The sequence below is a fragment of the Scyliorhinus canicula genome, chromosome 14 (assembly GCF_902713615.1).
Source record: "Scyliorhinus canicula chromosome 14, sScyCan1.1, whole genome shotgun sequence".
NCBI lineage: Eukaryota > Metazoa > Chordata > Chondrichthyes > Carcharhiniformes > Scyliorhinidae > Scyliorhinus > Scyliorhinus canicula.
The window spans coordinates 146,600,864-146,620,703 of record NC_052159.1 but is presented as its reverse complement, the minus strand read 5'-3'; the positions used below and the strand labels follow the sequence as shown (position 1 = coordinate 146,620,703).

Genomic DNA, 19,840 nt, shown 5'->3' with positions numbered 1-19,840 from the left:
TGTCTTGTGCAAATTAATTAGTACCTCTTTACTCTTCAACTGTAAGCCCTGTTTCTCAAACTAAAAATGCTGTTGCCTCTTTTTCATGGCTTTATCTACCTGAACTTGGCAATGATTCATATGCACTCCTAGTTCTCTGTTCATCCATAAGCTTCAATGTCCTTTCATTAAGCATATACTCCCAATTCCTCATTTTCCTTCCTAAATTTCAGTACCTGCATCTGTCACCATTCTGGCCAGCTGATTAATCTGTCGATGTGCTTGTTCCTTCCCAAATCCCTATTTTTGTGTTGAGCTATATAATATTCACATGTTCTGTGTTTTTCATGTATGGAATGATCTGTCTGGATGTACACAGAACAATACTTTTTACTGTACCTCGGTACATGTGACAATAAATCCAAATACATTAAGAACAAAATTGGAATTTGCACTGACCCTTGTGCGCCATTGTGGCACAGTAGTTAGCATTGCTGCCTTATAGCTCCAGGAACCCGGGTTCAATTCCAGGAATTTAACACGGCCAATCCACCTAACCTGCACATCTTTGGACTATGAGAGGACACGGAGCACATTTGACAAACATTACTTGATTTTAACAATTTCGGGTGACTGTGTGGAGTTTACACTTTCTCCCCGTGTCTGTGTGGGTTTCTTCCTGGTGCTCCGGTTTCCTCCCGCAGTCCAAAGATGTGCAGGATCGGTGGATTGGCCATGTTAAATTGACGCTTAGTGTCCAAAAGGTTAGGTGGGGCTACTGGGTTATGGGGTAGGGTGGAGGCCTGGGTTTAAGTAGGGTGCCCTTTTCAAGGGCCGGTGCTGACTCGATAGGCCGAATGGCCGCTTTCTGCATTGTAAATTCTATGATCTATGTCACTTGCAACAATTCTCCAATCTGACCAACGTGAACACTGACCCTTTGTTTTCTATCTGTTAATCAAACTGCTATCTTTCCTCTTTATGTCATATACCTGAATGTTTGTATTATGCTTCTCAGAGATACTTTGTCTGCTTTTTAAAAAAAAATCTTAAAGTGTACAACGTATATAGTACATTCCCCTTAGCATGCAGTCACTTCAAAAATCTTTGATAAATTTGACAAACATTACTTGATTTTAACAAATTTGTATTACCTGCCCTGGAGTATCCTCTGCATTTCTAAATGCCCATCAACTTGGTCTCAAAAAATGGGTTCTAAGTATTTCCCCACACACATAGACTAACTGGTCTATAGTTACCTAGTTTATCCTAGGTGAACAGAGGAAATATAGTGACAGCATGTTTGTATGCTCGCACAATTATATACCTAATGAAGATTTTTAAAATATGATCACTTCTATCAAATATATTAAACATGTAATGCTGATAACACTAAGTATGAAAAGTAATTTAAGGAGATTTATGCAATAATTTAAATTCTGTTTTTTGTGCAGCTGCTTGTCAGACCTTGTTGTCATTACCTGTGGACTTTGATCTGGAAAAAATAATAGGTAATGTAGAAAGCATTAATATATTGTTTGAATGTGATAATTGAAACAGACAAAACTGTGAACTTGTGTGATTTAATACATCGCTTTTAGAAGTTTTGTGTCGCTGCTCCCCCTCTCAAAAGAAAATCTGATATAATAAATCCTACCCTTGAGTGGGAGATAAGACAATCTGGAAAAGAAAAGTACAGTCATCCTTTCTGGATCACCGTGTCACTTCAACCTTTAACCAGCAGGGCCTTTGTAACAGTCACACAGGATGTAGTTTGTGAATTTGATAAGAGCTGTTTTGGTACTGTGACAGGGGCAGCAGCCTGATTGGAGGGATTCAAACATGGAGTTCCATAGAATGTTGCATTTTCCAACACAAATCATAATGAAGCAGAGTGGGAATGTATTTGGGAGGCGACAACACATTCAAAGATTTTGGAAATGAAAGGGAGGTTGGAAATGGGTCGGTAATTTACAAGGATGGAGGGGTCAAAGGTTCATTTCTTTTAATTTCTCTACTTTCCTTAATTAGCTGGACTTTAGTTTTCCGGCATCTGTTTTCTTAACTATTATTCCATTGTATGGCTTTTCTTCTGGCAAGGCTGAGAGATATGTTCCCTCTTTGCCTTCTAAAACTAATTGCTTCTCGCAGAGCTGTGAGAGTTGTCTTCTTTCTCATTACCTATTTCCAACTACAATCAAATTAGCTAACCTAAAACTTAAAAAAGCTCTCGACCTCACAAGGCCCCAGTACCAATATAAATCCCTTAAAACTACCTTTATTTTCATAACATTTTAATGAGAGGCCCTTGCACGGTAGCATTGTGGATAGCACAATCGCTTCACAGCTCCAGGGTCCCAGGTTCGATTCCGGCTTGGGTCACTGTCTGTGCGGATCCTCCCCGTGTGTGCGTGGGTTTCCTCTGGGTGCTCCGGTTTCCTCCCACAGTCCAAAGATGTGCAAGTTAGGTGGATTGGACATGATAAATTGCCCTTGGTATCCAAAATTGCCCTTAGTGTTGGGTGGGGTTACTGGGTTATGGGGATAGAGTGGAGGTGTTAACCTTGGGTAGGGCGCTCTTTCCAAGAGCCGGTGCAGACTCGATGGGCCGAATGGCCTCCTTCTGCTCTGTAAATTCTATGATCTATCATAATATCAACTATCTCACTCATGGAATGCACAACATCTGAACAACACTGTTTAACCAATAAACTTTTAGAAATTTGAAGTACAACTTCTGTTATTAATAGTAGTATTTTGGGCAGAATTCACACAACAAATGGTACAAGAGATGATGGGTGAGAAAATTGATACTTTAATCTTTTTCGTTCAGTACAAGTTTTAAAAGGCTAATTTAATCATCTAAAATTTCAATCCTGGGTCAGAACTGCTGGAACTACCCAAAACCAATTTTCATAATCCGAAAGCTGCATCAGGATTGAATTTAAATAGATTATTTATACTCAAAATTGGGGTAAATCCTACAGGAGCGGGATCTCATTCAGTGATAGTTAATGGCAGAAAACAGTGTAACCAATTCAATTTTATGATCATTGAAAAGAATAATTAAAAATTTAAGAGGGCCATAATTGAAATATCTCACTTATATACCTAATGGTCTGATTTGCCCTTCCAATAATTACTGAAAAGGGGAGAATAGAAATCAGGGATACTAGAGGCGCATTACAAACAGAGCCAGAAAAGATCAACAAAGCATTCAGGGCCTGTTACCCAGGGCTGTACACCTCAGAGCCCTCAATGGGGGAGGCCAGGATGAAATGGTTCCTTGATGGACTGGACATACCAGTCGTGGGGGAGGGCAGAAAACAGGGCCTGGAAGCACCACTAGCACTGGGAGAGATCTTTTTTTTAAATAAATTTTAGAGTATCCAATTCAAATTTCCCCAAAGGGGCAATTTTGCGTGGCCAATCCACCTAACGTGCACATCTTTGGGTTGTGGGAGCAAAACCCACACAAACACGGGGAGAATGTGCAAACTTCACACGGACAGTGACCCAGAGCCGGGATCGAACCTGGGACCTCAGCGCCGTGAGGCAATAGGGCTAACCCACTACGCCACCGTGCTGCCCACTGGGAGAGATCATGGACAGCATAAGCTCCATGCAGGCGGGGAAGGCACCGAGACCGGACGGATTCCCGGCGGACTTCTACAAAAGGTTTGCGACAGGACTGGCCCCGCACCTCCGGGAGATGTTCACAGACTCGCTGGCCAAGGGCACACTGCCACCCACGCTAGCACAGGCCTCAATCTCGCTGATATCTAAGAAAGATAAAGACCCAACGGAATGTGGGTCATACAGACCCATCTCACTGCTGAAACGCAGATGCCAAATTACTGGCCAAGATTCTAGCCAAAAGGCTAGAAGACTGTGTGCCAGAGGTGGTCGCAGAAGACCAGATGGGCATTGTCAAAGGTAGACAGCTTACCTCCAACACCAGGTGCCTGCTGACCGTGATAATGACCCCCTCCGGGGAGAGAACACCAGAGGTGATCGTCTCCCTTGACGCAGAGAAGGCCTTCGACAGAGTCGAATGGAAATACCTCATAGAGGTACTGGAGCGGTTCGGGATTGGAACAGGATTCACCTCCTGGGTAAAACTCCTATACAACGCTCCCATGGTGAGCGTACGGACAAACGACAAAGAGAGAGGAGAGAGGAGGGGGGGGGGAGAGAGAGGAGGAGAGGGGGGGGAGGGGGGAGGAGAATGCTAGGATCACAAAGAAGGTCTTACAAAAAAACAAAATCAAGGGGAGGGTTAGCCCTCCCAAACCTACAATTGTACCACTGGGTGGCGACAGCCGAGCAAATAAGGGGATGGATCAAGAAGCCAGAAGCCGAGTGGGTGTGTGCGGAGGAGGCCTCCTGTAAGGGGACTTCCCTCCGGGCCCTCGCCACGGCGGCACTCCTATCCCCACCCAAAAGGCCCTCCAGCAGCCTGGTGGTGATAGCCACCCTCCAGTTATCGAACCAGCTACGGCAGCAATTTGGCCTGACCAAAATGTCAGACAAAGCTCCCATCTGTAACAACCATAGGTTCACACCAGCACTGACCGACGCCACCTTCAAAAGGTGGAGACAGGATGAGGGGACACTGACAGTCAGGGATCTAAAGACCGACAGCAGGCACTGGACGACCTGACATCCACAGGAACTGAGAAAAAGGAGAACACAGGCAGAGGACGGGAGGGCCGGTTGAAGCGGCAGCACGCATGATAAGACACCGGCGGCGAAGCGAGGGGCAACACCAGCACCAGACCCACTCGAGGATTGCCCTCTGGAAGTGCCTCGCCGGCACGAACGGGTGCCTACTTACGTATATGTACATATATCATATCCTGTGTAAATAATGGCAAAATATACTCCGTGCAAAAATAGAATAAAAAAAATTTTTTAAAAAGGGGAGAATAGTATGGGGAGGGTTGGTGATTTATTAAGCAACTAATTTGGATTTTGGTTTTTAAGTATTTTTGCCGTTGCATAGGCAATAAGTAAGGTATCCATATCTTGTAAAAACAGGAGCTGCTTCTGAGCCTGTCAACCAGGAAACATGTTCTCAGGGATGCAGATTCCCAGCCTGTAATATTGCTTCCCAGGATTCAACAACTCTAGAGAATTGTCAGTCCAGTTTGAAATTGTAGCTATGGTGTTTGCAATGAAGCCGCTGTGTCATGCACATGAATGCAGGCTATAGTTGTTGTCATTGTAGTGGCCAAGAAGGAAAGGAAGTCCTATTTGAGTTTTTCAATGTTGCTGCAAAATAATGTCAGTGCCAAAACATTTTTGTTTTTCTTCTTTTAGCTGCACTGTAAATTTTAATATTACGCCAGTCAAGTTTATTTCTGTGTTCAGGTGAACATTATAAATTGGAAGACCCTGCTGACCAGTCCCATGAAAGTTTGAGTGCATCTTCACTTCGAAGGAAACTATTTATTGATGGTGAAAGAAGCCACTTTGGTAGCTTCTCCCTTCCTTCTCCACAGCAAAATCTGGGTGCTGGCCTTATTCAGTCCCACGGAAATCTCAGCTCATTGGAGTCGCCTCCATTTCGATGCAAAAGCCCCACAAAAACTCCCAGTTCTGTAAGTACTCATAAAGCTTCTAATATAATTTCCGGGCTCCATGCTGTAGGTTATATGGATAAAGCGATTGTTGGATGTAGGGTTCTAATGTGCTGTTTTCTAGATTGGTAAGAAATGGCTTTATGTCTCCAGTCCTCCACACAATGTTTCTGACTTGCATTGATTTCCAGGAATACAGTTAAGTGTTTGAATGTGAAATAAGTAAACACACATTTAGATGAGTGACCAGAATAAGAGACCCATCATGCTGTTCCATTCCTTTCACAACTCGAATATTCATTGAAAAAAGCAGTTTATACCAAGAATTTGTTGCAAGCCACACAGTAGAATGTGGTAATGTAAATCCATTCTTGTCAATTTTAGGGGCAATTTTCATCGAGTCCCATCCAAGATGGTGGAAGAGCGTGCAGTTTAGGGAGCATAACCAGCCCCATGTTTTCACAGATGTCTTGTTCACATTCTGCGTCACCACCTTTGTCTCCAATTGGACTTCAGTTTGACAAAATGCCAGTTTCAGGTTTGAACTTACAATTTTTAAGTTCTAAAAAAAAATTTGTTCTTTTTTTAAATGTTTACTTGTATTAAATGGGGGATTTGAAACTTGATAACTTAATATTTGCTTCAGATTACTTCTTTCCCCTCTCCTCCAATGTAAGGATAGCTGCAATAAATTAATCTTGTATCTGGATGTGATCGTTCTCTAAGGACCTTGCAGCTTGGTGCTTATTTATAACACTACTCATATTTACATCAGTTAATCTGACATGAAGCAAGCCAGATTGCTGAAACAGGCTGGTAAAGCCTTTTAAAAAGTTCCCGTCTTTACATTCATTGTTAAGATATTGATTGAATCAGAGCTATATCATCACTATAGTATTCAAATGGTTATTTTTATGTCCTTGCTTGCTGTTGTGATCTTGGTAGAGACCAGCAAAGGTTTACTTTGGAAATCCGATCAGAATGAAGCCACAAATGTTCACTGTTTCAAATAAAATAATTTTGCGAAACAAAAATCAAAGAACATGAATACTGAGAACTACACGCTACCTTTAAATAGTCAATTACATTAAAGACTTTAAAAGTACAATGAACACAGGTCATGCTCTAAACCAAACCTCTTCACTTACTTTCTAAACCCATTTGACTTACACCCTGAAAAAACTCAAGTCAGATACTTACATAAATTGGACGATTAAGTATATGGTCTGAATACTGTTTCAAAGATCGGGAAAAAGGTTGGGGTTTCTTGGGCCTTGTGCTTACTTCTGCTAAGATTGTCCTTTCAAATCTCCTCGAACAGTCCCTCACTTATAGACCACCAGTTCAACCCCTCTGGTCAGAACTCCCAATGTTCCTTACTCTGGAATCTTAAATCAAATAGCTTTTCCTCTCTCTCTCTCTCTTCTCAGCTTGGCTATCCCAGACATCTAACTCGTGGCTAGTAGATTCCTTCAGTTATCAAAGACCGTAAACCCTTTTAACCAGCAGGCAGAATTTCAATTGTTTTTTGGGGAAAGGAATGTACCTTTCAGCCAGCTTGTTCTACAGTAAACTGCTTGAAAAGCAGACCCAAACTCTAGAATCTATTCCACCATTGTAATCAAATTCTTGTCTTCATCTCCCAGGCAACTTGGCCATATGAAGTTATGGAATGCAGGTGGCCTTTTAAAGAAATCATCTTCCAGAGAAACCTAGTTTTCATAAGGCCCACCATTCCAACATAAAATAGATTTAGATTTATTGCCACGTGTTCCGAGGTACAGTGAAAATTCTTGTTCTGCGTGCAGTCCAGGCAGATCATTCCATACGATATATATAGGTTTTCTCTCAATCGCAGGGGCCATCACATTGCATATTAAAGGAAAAATAAGGTATAAACGTTCATGAATACTCCGAGAACAAATACCACTCAATTGATGCATAGATTAGAGATTTGGCTATAATATGAAATTAAAAATATGTAGCTGACTGTACATTCTTTAAACAATGACCACTTGTTTGAATTTGCTATAGTTCAGTTAATGCTCCATTATTCTTCTGAGACACCTTTCTTCCAATAAATAAACTTCTCTTCATAAGTAGAATCACGTATTTTTGTCCAATATTCACAAATGTTATAATAACTTTATTTGGGAAAGTCTATTCTTCGCATAACCTCTGTTTTTTCTTTATACAGAAGAAAAGGACTTTACTTTCATGTCTCCCGTTGTTCCGTCTGCAGCAATCTTAGATGGGAATTTTGGCCGCTGCACAGAATCTCCTTTAATAGAAGGATGTTCGCCAATTAAAATATACCCCCCTACAAATTCAAGATTTCGCAGTATCCTTTGTCGCACTTCTCCTCAAAAGACCACTCTGCAGCACGAACACAAAATTGAGGATAGACTCTGTTCTCCAGCTCAAACCAACCTGTACCCTGAAAAGGATGCAAAAGTGTTCTCTCTATATCTGGGAACAGAAAGTGAAACAAATTGCATTTCGCGTCTCAATTTCTCAGAAGTTAATGAAAATATAATAGTGCTTCAAGACGGGAGTGAGCATCATACTGTTGAAATGGCTGACTTAGGAACAACTGATGAGGATGATAGTACTTGGGTGAAGGAAACCGAAACCAACATTAGTATTCCAATGACTAGCTCAATGACCGGAAACATGGATAGCCCTCATATGTCTCTGTCACCTCTTGCAGAAAGCAGCGCTATTCCTTCCGAGAGCATTTGTATGCAGGTAAGGATCATGTTTTGAGCAGTTATAATTAAACTATTGCTCCTATTGATTCTGAAGAGATCAATAAAAAGTTTTGTTTTGCAATTTTTGACCGAATAAAATCACATCCTATTTACAGAGTAATATGGTTAGCTGTGCATGTTTATGTTATTGAATTTTCAGTCTGAGTGTTAATGCATGTGTCATGCCTTTATTATTGTTTGTATTGACTTTTCTTTTAAATTAATAGGCTGATAGTGGTTATAATACACAAACCATTTCTGCAAGTAGCTTAATGGATGTTATTGGAACAGATAGCCAGCTTGGTAAAGAGCATTTGGAACTGCGAACTTTAGTTGGAACTTTACCTCCAAATAAGCATAATCTAAAATCTAAGGTAATGCTTCTATGTCTATGTGGTGTTTACAAAACTAATGCACATAAGAACTAGGAGCAGGAGTAGGCCATCTGGCCCCTCGAGCCTGCTCCGCCATTCAGTGAGATCATGGCTGATCTTTTGTGGACTCAGCTCCACTTTCCGGCCGAACACCAAATTAAAATTTAACATTTTATTTAATTATGCAGGTAAAACACTGACAATGAATGTAAGTGAAGGTATTTCTAGCCCTCACTTTGCTGTGATTTTTCAGAATATTGAGTAAATAAACGTAGGACTTGGGAGGAAGAGTAGGCCATTCAATCTTCAAGCCTGCTCTGCCATTCAATAAGAACGTCTGATTTTATTGTGGTTTCAGCTCCATTTTCTTGTCTCCAACCAGCCCCATCCCCTCTATAACTCTTGACTTCCTTGCATATCAAAAATCTGTCTAACTCAGCCACGAATATATTCAATGACCCCGCCTCCAAGCTTTCTGGGAGAGTGAATTTCACAGGCCAATGATACTCCAATAGAAAAACATTTTCCTCTTTTTTTTTTAAGGGAGACCTCTTATTTTTAAACTGTGTCCCCTCGTTCTAATCTCCCCCACAAATGGAAGCAGCCTCCTGATATCTACTCTATCAATCTGTTCAGGTTCTTACGTGTTCCAATAAGATCACTTATTCTTCTAAACTCCAATGTGTATAGGCTCAACCTGTTCAATGCTTCTTCACAACATAAGCCCTTCATCCCAGGAATGGATCGAGTGAACCTTTTCTGAACTGCTTTAAGCACAGTTATATACTCTTTCAAATAAAGAGATCAAAGCTGTACACAGTATTCCAGATGAGGTCTCACTGATACCCTGTACAGCTGCTGTAAAACTTCCCTACTTTTATATTCCATTCCCCTTGCAATAAACACCAACATTTCATTTACATTCCTAACCACCTGCTGTACCTGTGTACTAATATTTTGTGATTCATGTACCAGGACACCCAGATCCATCTGTACCACTGAGTTCTCCAACTCTCCATTTAAATAGTATGCTGCTTTTCTTTTTTATATATATTTAGAGTACCCTATTCATTTTTTCCAATTAAAGGCCAATTCAGTGTGGCCAATCCACCTCATCCACATCTTTGGGTGGTGGGGGCGAGGCCCACGCAGACACGGGGAGAATGTGCAAATTCCACACGAACAGTGACCCAGAGCCGGGATCGAATCTGGGACCTTGGCGCTGTGAGGCAGCAGTGCTAACCACTGCACTACTGTGCTGCCCCTGTATACTTGAACTTTTAAGTTCCATTCTTGGATTTATAGCCTACACTCCTTCTCTCCCATTCACCGTGGGAGAAGTTACTTTTGGTGGTGTAGTACTTTTGGGGCATGCCCTGACTTGCATGCATTTACATTAATTTAGATATAATTAAACGGCTTTACACCTTAAGATCCAACCCTGTGTGATGGTCCCCCATTGGCAGAGTGACATCACGCCAATGCAAATTACTTCTGGTTTTCAAAAACAAAAGCCAGCCGTGGTGACCACGCTGGGGGTGCAGAGGAGCCTGGATATCCTAGGGTTGAGGGCCGAGTCTGAGCATTAGGGTCCTACAGGGGAGTGGGGCTGTAACCCTCTCCACTGGGGGAGAGGGGGTTGCCCTTATGAGGGGAGAGGGATGTGTGCCAACATCGGTTGGGGGGGGGGTGCCCCCGATACTTCCGTGTGGGGGTGCCCCCGATACTTCCGTGTGGGGGTGCCCCCCGATACTTCCGTGTGGGGCTGAGGATTCGCTCTGAATTTTGTGGATGTTTTCCCCCTGCAAATCGGGGTGCTCTTTAAAGATGGCGCCTCGATCTTTGTGGAGCCAGCCTTGCTCTCCCTTCCCCGCCCCAGCAGAGTGACAGTGCAAACCACACACTCTGACTTTCTTTTTGACAGTATGTCAGAAGATCTGCTCAGAAATCGTGGCTGTGTTTCTGGAGAGTTTTCATTCAGAACCTGACACTTTGCCATTCTCTTTGTGGAAAATTTCACCCAGTATTGACAGCCAATGTTGCAGTGAATGAGGTTAACTATGTTTGTTTGGTATTCTAGCCTCGTGTTCCCTTGGACTTGTCAGCCCCCTCATCAACCTGATTTGCAACATTTAATTATTTTATTGACACCTGTAGAAATCTAATATTGTACATTAACAGATTTTCAATTTCCTAGCTGGTTTCTTGTTTCCTGTAGTGACAAACCAGTGTCTGAACAGAAAATAGCTAAATAGATAAAGGGCAATTCACATCATCACCATTTTGTCCTCCAAAGGGCCAAGTAAAGATCATTTCATCCTTTTTACAGCTGCTGTAATTGAACATCTCTCAATTGGGTACAGATTAACATGGAGCAACCTGCATACCTTTTCTAAAAATAAATCATCGGACTGGTGACCGCACAGGGTGTTCAGCAGAGATGACTTGGCAGATGACAAAATGTATTTTGGGAATTCCCAATTTAAATAGTGTTGCTTTGGCATGTTATTACACTTGTTGATAGTATGGAATGAGAAAAGTATAGATTATATTGCACATGTTCTCTGATGAGAACATTACCTTGATACCATCATCACACACAGCCTTTCCCACAGGTCCTGCTGAATATGAAGCGTCTGAAATTCAAAGAATATCAAGTAGGTGGTCCCTGATGCTTGTGTTAAAATGCAGGCATGACGAGCAAATTCAGTCTGATAACACCTTTATGGCTAAGCAGTGATTTCGAAGGAATCAAAAGACACGAGTCTTAACTCCTTTAAAGGAGTTAAGACTCGTGTGTGATTGAAGAATGAAACCAAACCTACCAGGCTCGATCATTTAACATGATGCATCAAGAGGAGCCTATTACTTCCAAGTACACTTTTGCAGAAACAATTTGGACTCCGGAATCGGAAGTACAATTTCAAAATTAGCAGATGACACCAAATTGTGAATGTAGTTAATAAAATGGAGGACTGTAAAAAAGAAATGCAAGGCGGCAAATAAATAAACTTGCAGAATGGGCTTATTTGGTAAATGATTGTCAAACTCAATGTGTTTTGGTAGGAAGAATGAGCAAGCTGAAATAAGTGTGTAAATGAGGTGGTGGAACGGGGTACAGATACACAGATAATTAAAAATAATGGCAGGGCTTGTTACAGCCCTGAAAACTAAAGCAAACAAAGCATTGAGGTTAATTTCTAGAATAGAATTGAAAAGCAGAAAAGTTATTTTAAACCTTGGTTACACCATGCTTGAATGACTGCAAACATTTTTGATTACCGTATTATAAATAGGATATAGAGGCACTGGAGCAGGTGCAAACAAAATTACTAATATGAAAGTGGAATTGAGAGATTATGTCTCAGTGAAACATTAAAGAGACTGGGGCTCTATTCTCCAGAACAAGATGTCTGAGAGGCGACCTAATAAGAGTTCTTTTGAAACAGTAAATATGGAGAAAGTGTTTATAACAATAATCTTTATTGTCACAAGTAGATTTACATTAACACTGCAATGAAGTTACTGTGAAAAGCCCCTAGTCGCCACATTCCGGCACCTGTTCGGATACATGATTTAGGGCAGCACGGTAGCACAAGTGGATAGTACTGTGGCTTCACAGTGCCAGGGTCTGAGGTTCGATTCCCCGCCTGGTCACTGTCTGTGCGGAGTCTTCACGTCTTGGCCGTGATAAATTGCCCTTAGTGACCAAAAAGGTTAAATGGGGTTATTGGGTTACAGGAATAGGGTGGAAGTGAGGGCTTAAGTGGGTCGGTGCTGACTCGATGGGCCGAATGGCCTCCTTCTGCACTCTATGTTCTACACAGAGGGAGAATTCAGAATGTTCAATTTATCTAACAGTCTTTTGGGACTTGGGGGAGGAAACCCGTGCAGACTCCACACGACAGTGACCCAAGCCAGGAACTGAACCTGGGACCCTGGCGCTGTGAAGCAACATGCTAACCACTGTGCTATAGTGCTGCCCCGTGTTTCAACTTGTAGGGAAGACCCATTTAAGGGAAAGATAAATAAGTACATGGGAAAGGAATAGAATGTGTTGATGGGGTTAGCTTTGGAAGGGTTTATTAAAATACATTTAGAGTACCCAATTATTGTTTTCCAATTAAGGGACAATTTAGTGTGGCCAACCAACTACCGTGCCCGCTTTTTGGGTTGTGGAGGCGAGACCCACACAGACACTGGGAGAATGTGCAAACTCCATACGAACAGTGACCCGGGGTGGGATCGAACTCGATGCGGAAGGGCAGCAGTGCTAGCCTTAGCTTTGGAAGGATTGTAGGAGACATGAATATGGACCTTTTGGACTGACTGGCCTGTTTCGGTTCTGTAAAATATGACAGGCAATGCATTGTCTGTGAATCAACTTATTCATTTTGTTATCAAAAGAACATAATCAAAAATTGCTTTTTGGGGGAAAATAATGTGCATTTCTTTACTTCCAGGATTTCCTTTGTTCAGAGTGCAAAGAGAACAAAGAGGCATTGGAAATGAACTCGGCTTCTCATTTAAATAAGCCTTTTCATAACAGTCGGCCACGTTCAACACACAATGCGGTGCTAAGCCAGAACATCTGCTACCTGAATGCTTGGAAGAATCCCTGTGAACAAACATTAAATAGAATATTTAAAAATAATGGTATGGAACCATGATGGAAGCCATCTTAATAGCTGTAAACTGTAAAGAGAGGGCTATAGTTAATCTGTGAATTGAGGCTGTTATTTAGCAAATAAGGAGATTATATATTCAAGGCTGCGTTCTAGAAAGTTCTACTTATAACCTTCATAAACACTGATTAATGTGCTGTAATTGGCTTCAATGCAAATGGCCATGTCACCCCTACATACATGAACTCGCAATTTCTGATTTTAAAGTTTACAAATGCCTGCCTGTGATGCACTATGAAATATAAAACTTTGTTTCTTTATCGGCTTTCTTTTACCATGAAGACTCTTATAATATTGGATTCAGGAGTTCCTTTCATCTTTATAAAACTCCATACGAGATTAGAACATCAAATTATAATTAGCAATCTAGCGTGCACCATGGACGTTTCAGTACAGAGGGTGGCCAGTTGATCCAATTTGCTTGTGTCGGTGCTGGCTCCTTGTCAAAAGTGCCCAGTTTAATCTTATTTCAGTATTTTTTTCCCAGACTTAATATTGTTCTTCCTATTTTTTCTATTCTCTCTTAAATGCTGTGATTGACCTGGCTTCAGTAGCTGCTTGTGGTAAAACAAGTGTGAGATATAGTTTTGTTTTCAAATATTTAATTTGGATCTATTTGTTAATTTAGCTTCCGATGCAGCAAAATAGTTGCGGTTGTGCCTAATGCAGGCTGTATTGATGATCTACATATTTGCATTATAGTCTCTGCATTTGTAGCATATGTAAGAGGCTATTTTTTTAACCCAATTTTAGCAATGATACATTGAAGTATAGAAATAGCATTCAGTGGTATACATTGGGTCAAAGTTCCTTTATCTATGCATGATGACTGATCAACATGTGCTGAAAGCAAATCCATATGTTCTCAGTAAATGAGTGGGTCAAACACGTCAGTGTCACTGTCAATGTTGCTTCAAGCTGGACTGTAATAATACTTAATGCAATGAAAGCAAATAATTTAATTGATCTAACCTGTGGGCTAGAATATTTGTGTTGTACTTTTGGCATTGGAAAATGTTCCAAGCGATAAAAAGTAGGAGAAGGAAGTGTTTAGCATTTGAGTGTAAAGGATGGGAGACAGGCCAGAAAAACTTTAGAATAATCAAGGTGTCAAAAGCTATGGATGAATGTTTTCGTAGATAGGTTTGAGACGGGCAATGTTATGAAAGTGTAAGTAGGCGGAGCGTTTGATGCAGAGCATCTGGGATTGGAAATTGAATCAAGTTGCTCAGTTACGAAGTTTGATATTGAGGCCATAGTTGATAGCTTCAGTCCTTCTAATATTTAACTGGAGGAAATTGTTACGTATCCAGGACCTGATGTCAGAAAAGCAGTCTGACAAAAGAGGCAGTAGAGGGGATAGTGGATGTGCAGAATGGGGCATGATTAAGGAAAAGTTCCTGGCAAGACTCCAAAGGTCCTGCAATGGAAAGAGGAGCCATTGACGGAGATCCTTTGGCTATGATTGGACAGGTGAGAATGGAACCAAGCGTAGGTAAACCTGTTATGTTGGATGTGGATGAGGAGGTTAACTCTGTTGAAGGCTAGAGAGGATGGGAGAAATAATGCACCACAGCCACAAAACATAATTTGTGACTTTAGTTGGGGACAATTAATTTATTTGTTGTAACGGGTAGAAATCTGATTGGAAAGATTCAAATGTGGAACCATGGATGGGAAACACATTGAAGGAATTTGCAAATGAAAGGGAGCTTAGAACTGGAGCAATGGCTTGCAAATACCTTTTTTATTCATTCATGGGATATGCATTTCACTCATTAGGCCAGCCTTTATTGCCTATCCCTAATTGCCCTGGAGATAGTGGTATTGTTGCTGCCTTCGTAAACTGCTGTAGTCCATGTACTAGAGGAATGCTGTTCGTAAAAAATCTGGAACTCCTTAATGACAGTGAAGGAACGGCGATATAGTTACCAGTCGGGATGACGAGTGGCTTGGAAGGGAACGTGCAAGAGATGGTGTTTTTATGCTTCTGCTGGCCTTGTTCTAGGTGGTAGACGTCACGGATTTGGAAGGTACTTTCGAATGAGCATTGGCGAGTTTCTTTGCAATGCATCTTGTAGGTGGTACACTCCTGCCACTGTGGGTCAGTGGTGGAGGGTTTGAATGTTTAATGTGGTGGATGGCATGCCAATCAAGCAGTGCTTTGTTTAGATTAGTAGACCGGGTTGGATTGTAAAAAAAAGAGGTTGGAGAAAGGGGAAATGTCAGTTAACAAGGGTCTCTAACTTAGTGATGAATAGGTCCTCAGAAGTCTTATGTTGAGCAGGGAAATTTGTTTTCAGGTTGCTAATATTAAATGGTCTGAACTGGGATAGCTGTCAATGGTTCTAAGTGACTGTTGATTGAATACTGACTCCTGCTGTAAGTACATGCGTGGATCACAAACAAGGACTATGTCAGGTTTAGCTGCAATTTACTTCGAGGCTCATGTGAATAATGGTCGCCACTTGATTTGCTGGAGGGTGATCATTCCTCCTTATAGCGTCAAAAATCAAATAAAACATGAATGTTTAAATATGGGAGTGGACATGCCTGCTCCAAAAGTGAAACATTAATATGGATTTGGGGTGAGGCAAAGTAGTTTTCTCTAAAACTTTCTTCTTTCCTTGCAGTAAAATGTTCTCCACCGCGACTGTGATGAGAAGTCACCTTGTTTTGTACAAGAAACTCTGAAATGACCATGGAGCCCATCGGGGATAACTCTATGCCTTTGTTGTAACTGAGCTGTGGCTGAAAAATGTCAGTCTTCAAGGCTAGAACCTTTGAACAGGAATGGATTTAAAATTCATCTGTAAATGTCCCAATTGGCAATGAGGGTGAAAGGCAAATTCTTGATCAGCACTTCTAAAAATATTAATTGCATGTAGTTAGAGGGAAGTTACTGATCTGTTATCCATAAAATCATGAATTGAAAGCAACAGTTTTGTTGTGTTTTCTCATTCAAATTTATGCATAAGCAGATTTCCCCATTAATCAGATTTGTTTACCAACAATGTTCTTATTTATGGCCTGGCATGTATTGTCATTTATTTTATTATGTAAGAAAATAGATGAAATTCATTAAGAACTTTTAAAATTGTGGCAGTTTATCACCTGACTCTTTGTCTGGAAACATCTAAATCAGGATCTTGGACGCACAGAATGGCTGATACAATCAAGTTTCAATTTGAAATGAAAAATATACTCCCAAAATATTCTCCTTTCAAAATTTTGCTTTTGATTTCTGTAGTTCAATATTTTAAATAGCAAAAAAAAAAACTAATGTTTACATTTTAGACCTAAATGTTTGGTTACAATGGTCTGGCAGCAATATTTTATATTGGTGCCTTTTTAAAATCAATATTTAATAAAAGTTTTTAAAAATTGAGTTTTACTTTTCTTATCCTTGCCCTAGAATGTATAATTATTTCTATACATTGCAACAACGGTGCATTCCAAAATTTGTTTTAATAATGGCTTGTACATTCCTTCATACTATTAATTGCAAATATTTAACTGGTTTACAAAAAGAAGCACATTTTTGAAGACCCGTTCACTGCAAAGTAGTATTTCCCAAAAGTTCTTTAGAAAAATGTTGAGTCTAATGTTTGTCACCTGGATTTACTACTTCCCTTCTGTCACTTTCTGCATCAGTAGCTCTCCTATGGTGTTGTTGATAGGTGAATTCCTCTTGCAGAATGGCAGACAAGACAGGCCAAATGGCCAACTCCTATGTTTTAACCATTCTATGATTCTACGTTGAAGGAAAGAGGTGTAATTTGTTAAATACATAATTTTACTGCTCTGCTCAGTTAAAAGTGTTTCCGACGAATTGGTGGCACAGTGGTTAGCACTGCAGCCTCACAGCAGCGGGGTCCCAGGTTCGATTCCAGCCTTGAGTGACTATGGAGTTCGCATGTTCTCCTCGTGTCTGCATGGGTTTCCTCCCAGTCCAAAGATGTGCAGATTATGTGGATTTGCCACGATCGATGCGCTGGGTTATGGGGATAGGGTGGGGGAGTGAGCCTAGGTAGTGCTCTTTCAGAGGGTTGGTGCAGATGTGAAGGGTGGAACGGCCGCCTCCTACACTAGGGAATCTATATTAAAAAAAACACCCAAGTGAAGCTCATTTTAACTACCGTCAGTCAGAACACCATACTTGATTGACTGTCATGAACCATAACACCAGGATGATCTAAGTTATTATTTTCAGCTCACCACCATGAACATCATTCACTGCCTTTATCCTTTGTCGATATTCATTCAAGCTAAGAATGGTGGTGCAGAACCTCAATGTTATTTTCAACCCCGAGTTGAGCTTCAAATTCCATATTCTATCCACTTACCTTCATCTCGATACCAGACTATTGACAACGCCATTGTCAGTCAATGAGATAGGGTTGAATGGGACTTACAACCGGAATCGCAGCAATGTTTGAACTGTGCACTACAGCAAATTGTTTCTGGTCTATTTAGAAAGAGCCAATATGTTTGTGTTGGGAAAGGGCGGGTTATCCTGCATGTAAATTTAGATTCCCCAAGATACAGAATTATCCAAACTAGTAAATTTAGAAACAGCATATTCATCGAATCTGCACTGGCTCTTGGAAAGAGCACCCTACCCAAGGTCAACACCTCCACCCTATCCCCATAACCCAGTAACCCCACCCAACACGAAGGGCAATTTTGGACACTAAGGGCAATTTATCATGGCCAATCCACCTAACCTGCACATCTTTGGACTGTGGGAGGAAACCGGAGCACCCGGAGTAAACCCCCGCACACACGGGGAGGATGTGCAGACTCCGCACAGACAGTGACTCAAGCTGCAATCGAACCTGGGACCCTGGAGCTGTGAAGCAATTGTGCTATCCACAATGATACCGTGCTGCCCCAAATATTGGAGTTGCCTGTATTGTCCCACAGCCAGCAAGATGGTTTCAGTTGGGATTTTTATTATAATACCACAAAATGATCAGAGATCTTGCTCTGCATGTACAAACCAAGCCCCACGGCCCCTCCCCAGACAACAACTATACTGGCTGGATAAGTGGCTGAGACAGATCTACATCCAGGTGACAATCCTTTAATTTGTGTACACCAGCCCCATCTATAAACTACCACAAACATTTGGAACATTTTTTTCAGACTTTGTACTGAAGTACTATACTACTGAAAGAAAACTAACTAAGACATTGTTGCTTTGTGAAAGGATTATTAAAATCATTTTTCATTACTATGTTAACTTGATTTTTTCACAATTAGTTATAGTATTTTTCAAAAGAGAAACAATTAGTGGAAAATGGGACTTGAACTTTTGCCTATTGCCCTCCTTTAATTGTTGGGCATAGAACATACAGTCCATTTGGCCCATCGAGTCTGCACCGACCCACTTAAGCCCTCACTTCCCACCCCCCCTATCCCTGTAACCAATAACCCCTAACCTTTTTGGTCACTAAGGGCAATTTATCATGGCCAATGCACCTAACCTGCACGTCTTTGGACTGTGGGAGGAAACCCACGTAGACACGGGGAGACTATGCAGACTCCACACAGACAGACAGTGACCCAGTGGGGAATCGAACCTGGGACCCTGGCGTTGTGAAGCCACAGTGCTACCGTGCTGCTCACCAAAGTATTGAGAGACACTTGAAATTTTGCTTTTAGTAAACAATACTCTGAAGTGTGATCAGCGCTAGCTTTTGGTCAATAACTTTAGTTGTCATGGAATTGCCAACTTGGTAGATGTCAATGCACTACTCTTCTTGCTGCAATAGAAAGACTGATCTGCACACAAATAATTCAAGCCCCATTCTCTATAATCCTGAAAGACTAACTCTTCTGACATTAAATCTCTCCTGTATTCTCATCACCGACTTTTCTTTTGCCTTGTCCCACCTACTCGTTGCTCAAAACCTATTGCATTTTTAACTTTTCACAGTTCTGGTCAAAGGTCACAAATCTGAAACATTAAATCTTATTTCTCTCCGCTGATGCCATCATAACCTGCTGCATATTTCCAACATTTTTGTTTTTTAAAAATATACTCTTGAATGAGTTTTTAAAAATGTGAAGTGATGTATAAAAAATTCAATGTTTTATTCAAAAAAGATGACATTCTATTATAAAAAATACGTAAATCATACAAATGATTTTCCTTATTATACATGTATTGTCATCTCTGCTTAAAACAGACATTTTACACTAAATGAGCTAGAACAAATACTAGCCAGAGTAATAGTTGGGCAGAGTGGAACTTTTTCTAGCTTAGCCTAGTTTTCTTCACCATAGGTTCTTCAATATTAGTATTTTTCAGCGATGAACTTCTTGGAACACTGACTCCAGGAATCTGTCAGAAGAAGCAAACATATAAAACAAATTTACAATTTGTATACTGACCTCTTTCAAAAGAAGGATGGGTGAAGAGGACAGAAGCTTGAGGTTGAGAAAAATTCTGAAATGCATCGTTC

The 19,840-nt window shown here is 40.9% G+C and overlaps 2 protein-coding genes across 6 annotated transcripts in view; one reads left to right on the top strand and one right to left on the bottom strand.

Annotated features, from left to right (window-relative positions):
• bora (bora aurora kinase A activator) overlaps positions 1–16,649 on the top strand; it is a 38,949-nt gene extending 22,300 nt beyond the window's left edge. For 4 of the 5 annotated variants that reach the window (XM_038818353.1, XM_038818355.1, XM_038818354.1 and 1 more), the window contains 7 exons: positions 1,434–1,490; positions 5,353–5,582; positions 5,946–6,099; positions 7,759–8,309; positions 8,539–8,685; positions 13,149–13,341; positions 16,004–16,649. In XM_038818353.1, the coding sequence (XP_038674281.1) occupies positions 1,434–1,490; positions 5,353–5,582; positions 5,946–6,099; positions 7,759–8,309; positions 8,539–8,685; positions 13,149–13,341; positions 16,004–16,029 (1,358 nt within the window). In that variant the 3' untranslated portion in view covers positions 16,030–16,649. The remainder of the gene's footprint in view (positions 1–1,433; positions 1,491–5,352; positions 5,583–5,945; positions 6,100–7,758; positions 8,310–8,538; positions 8,686–13,148; positions 13,342–16,003) is intronic. The other variant, XM_038818356.1, reaches the window with a different exon arrangement.
• A 2,796-nt stretch (positions 16,650–19,445) lies between these two features.
• Positions 19,446–19,840, bottom strand: part of dis3 (DIS3 exosome endoribonuclease and 3'-5' exoribonuclease) — a 38,538-nt gene continuing 38,143 nt past the window's right edge. Inside the window, exon 21 of the mRNA XM_038818305.1 lies at positions 19,446–19,719. Within this exon, the coding sequence (XP_038674233.1) occupies positions 19,633–19,719 (87 nt within the window). The 3' untranslated portion in view covers positions 19,446–19,632. The remainder of the gene's footprint in view (positions 19,720–19,840) is intronic.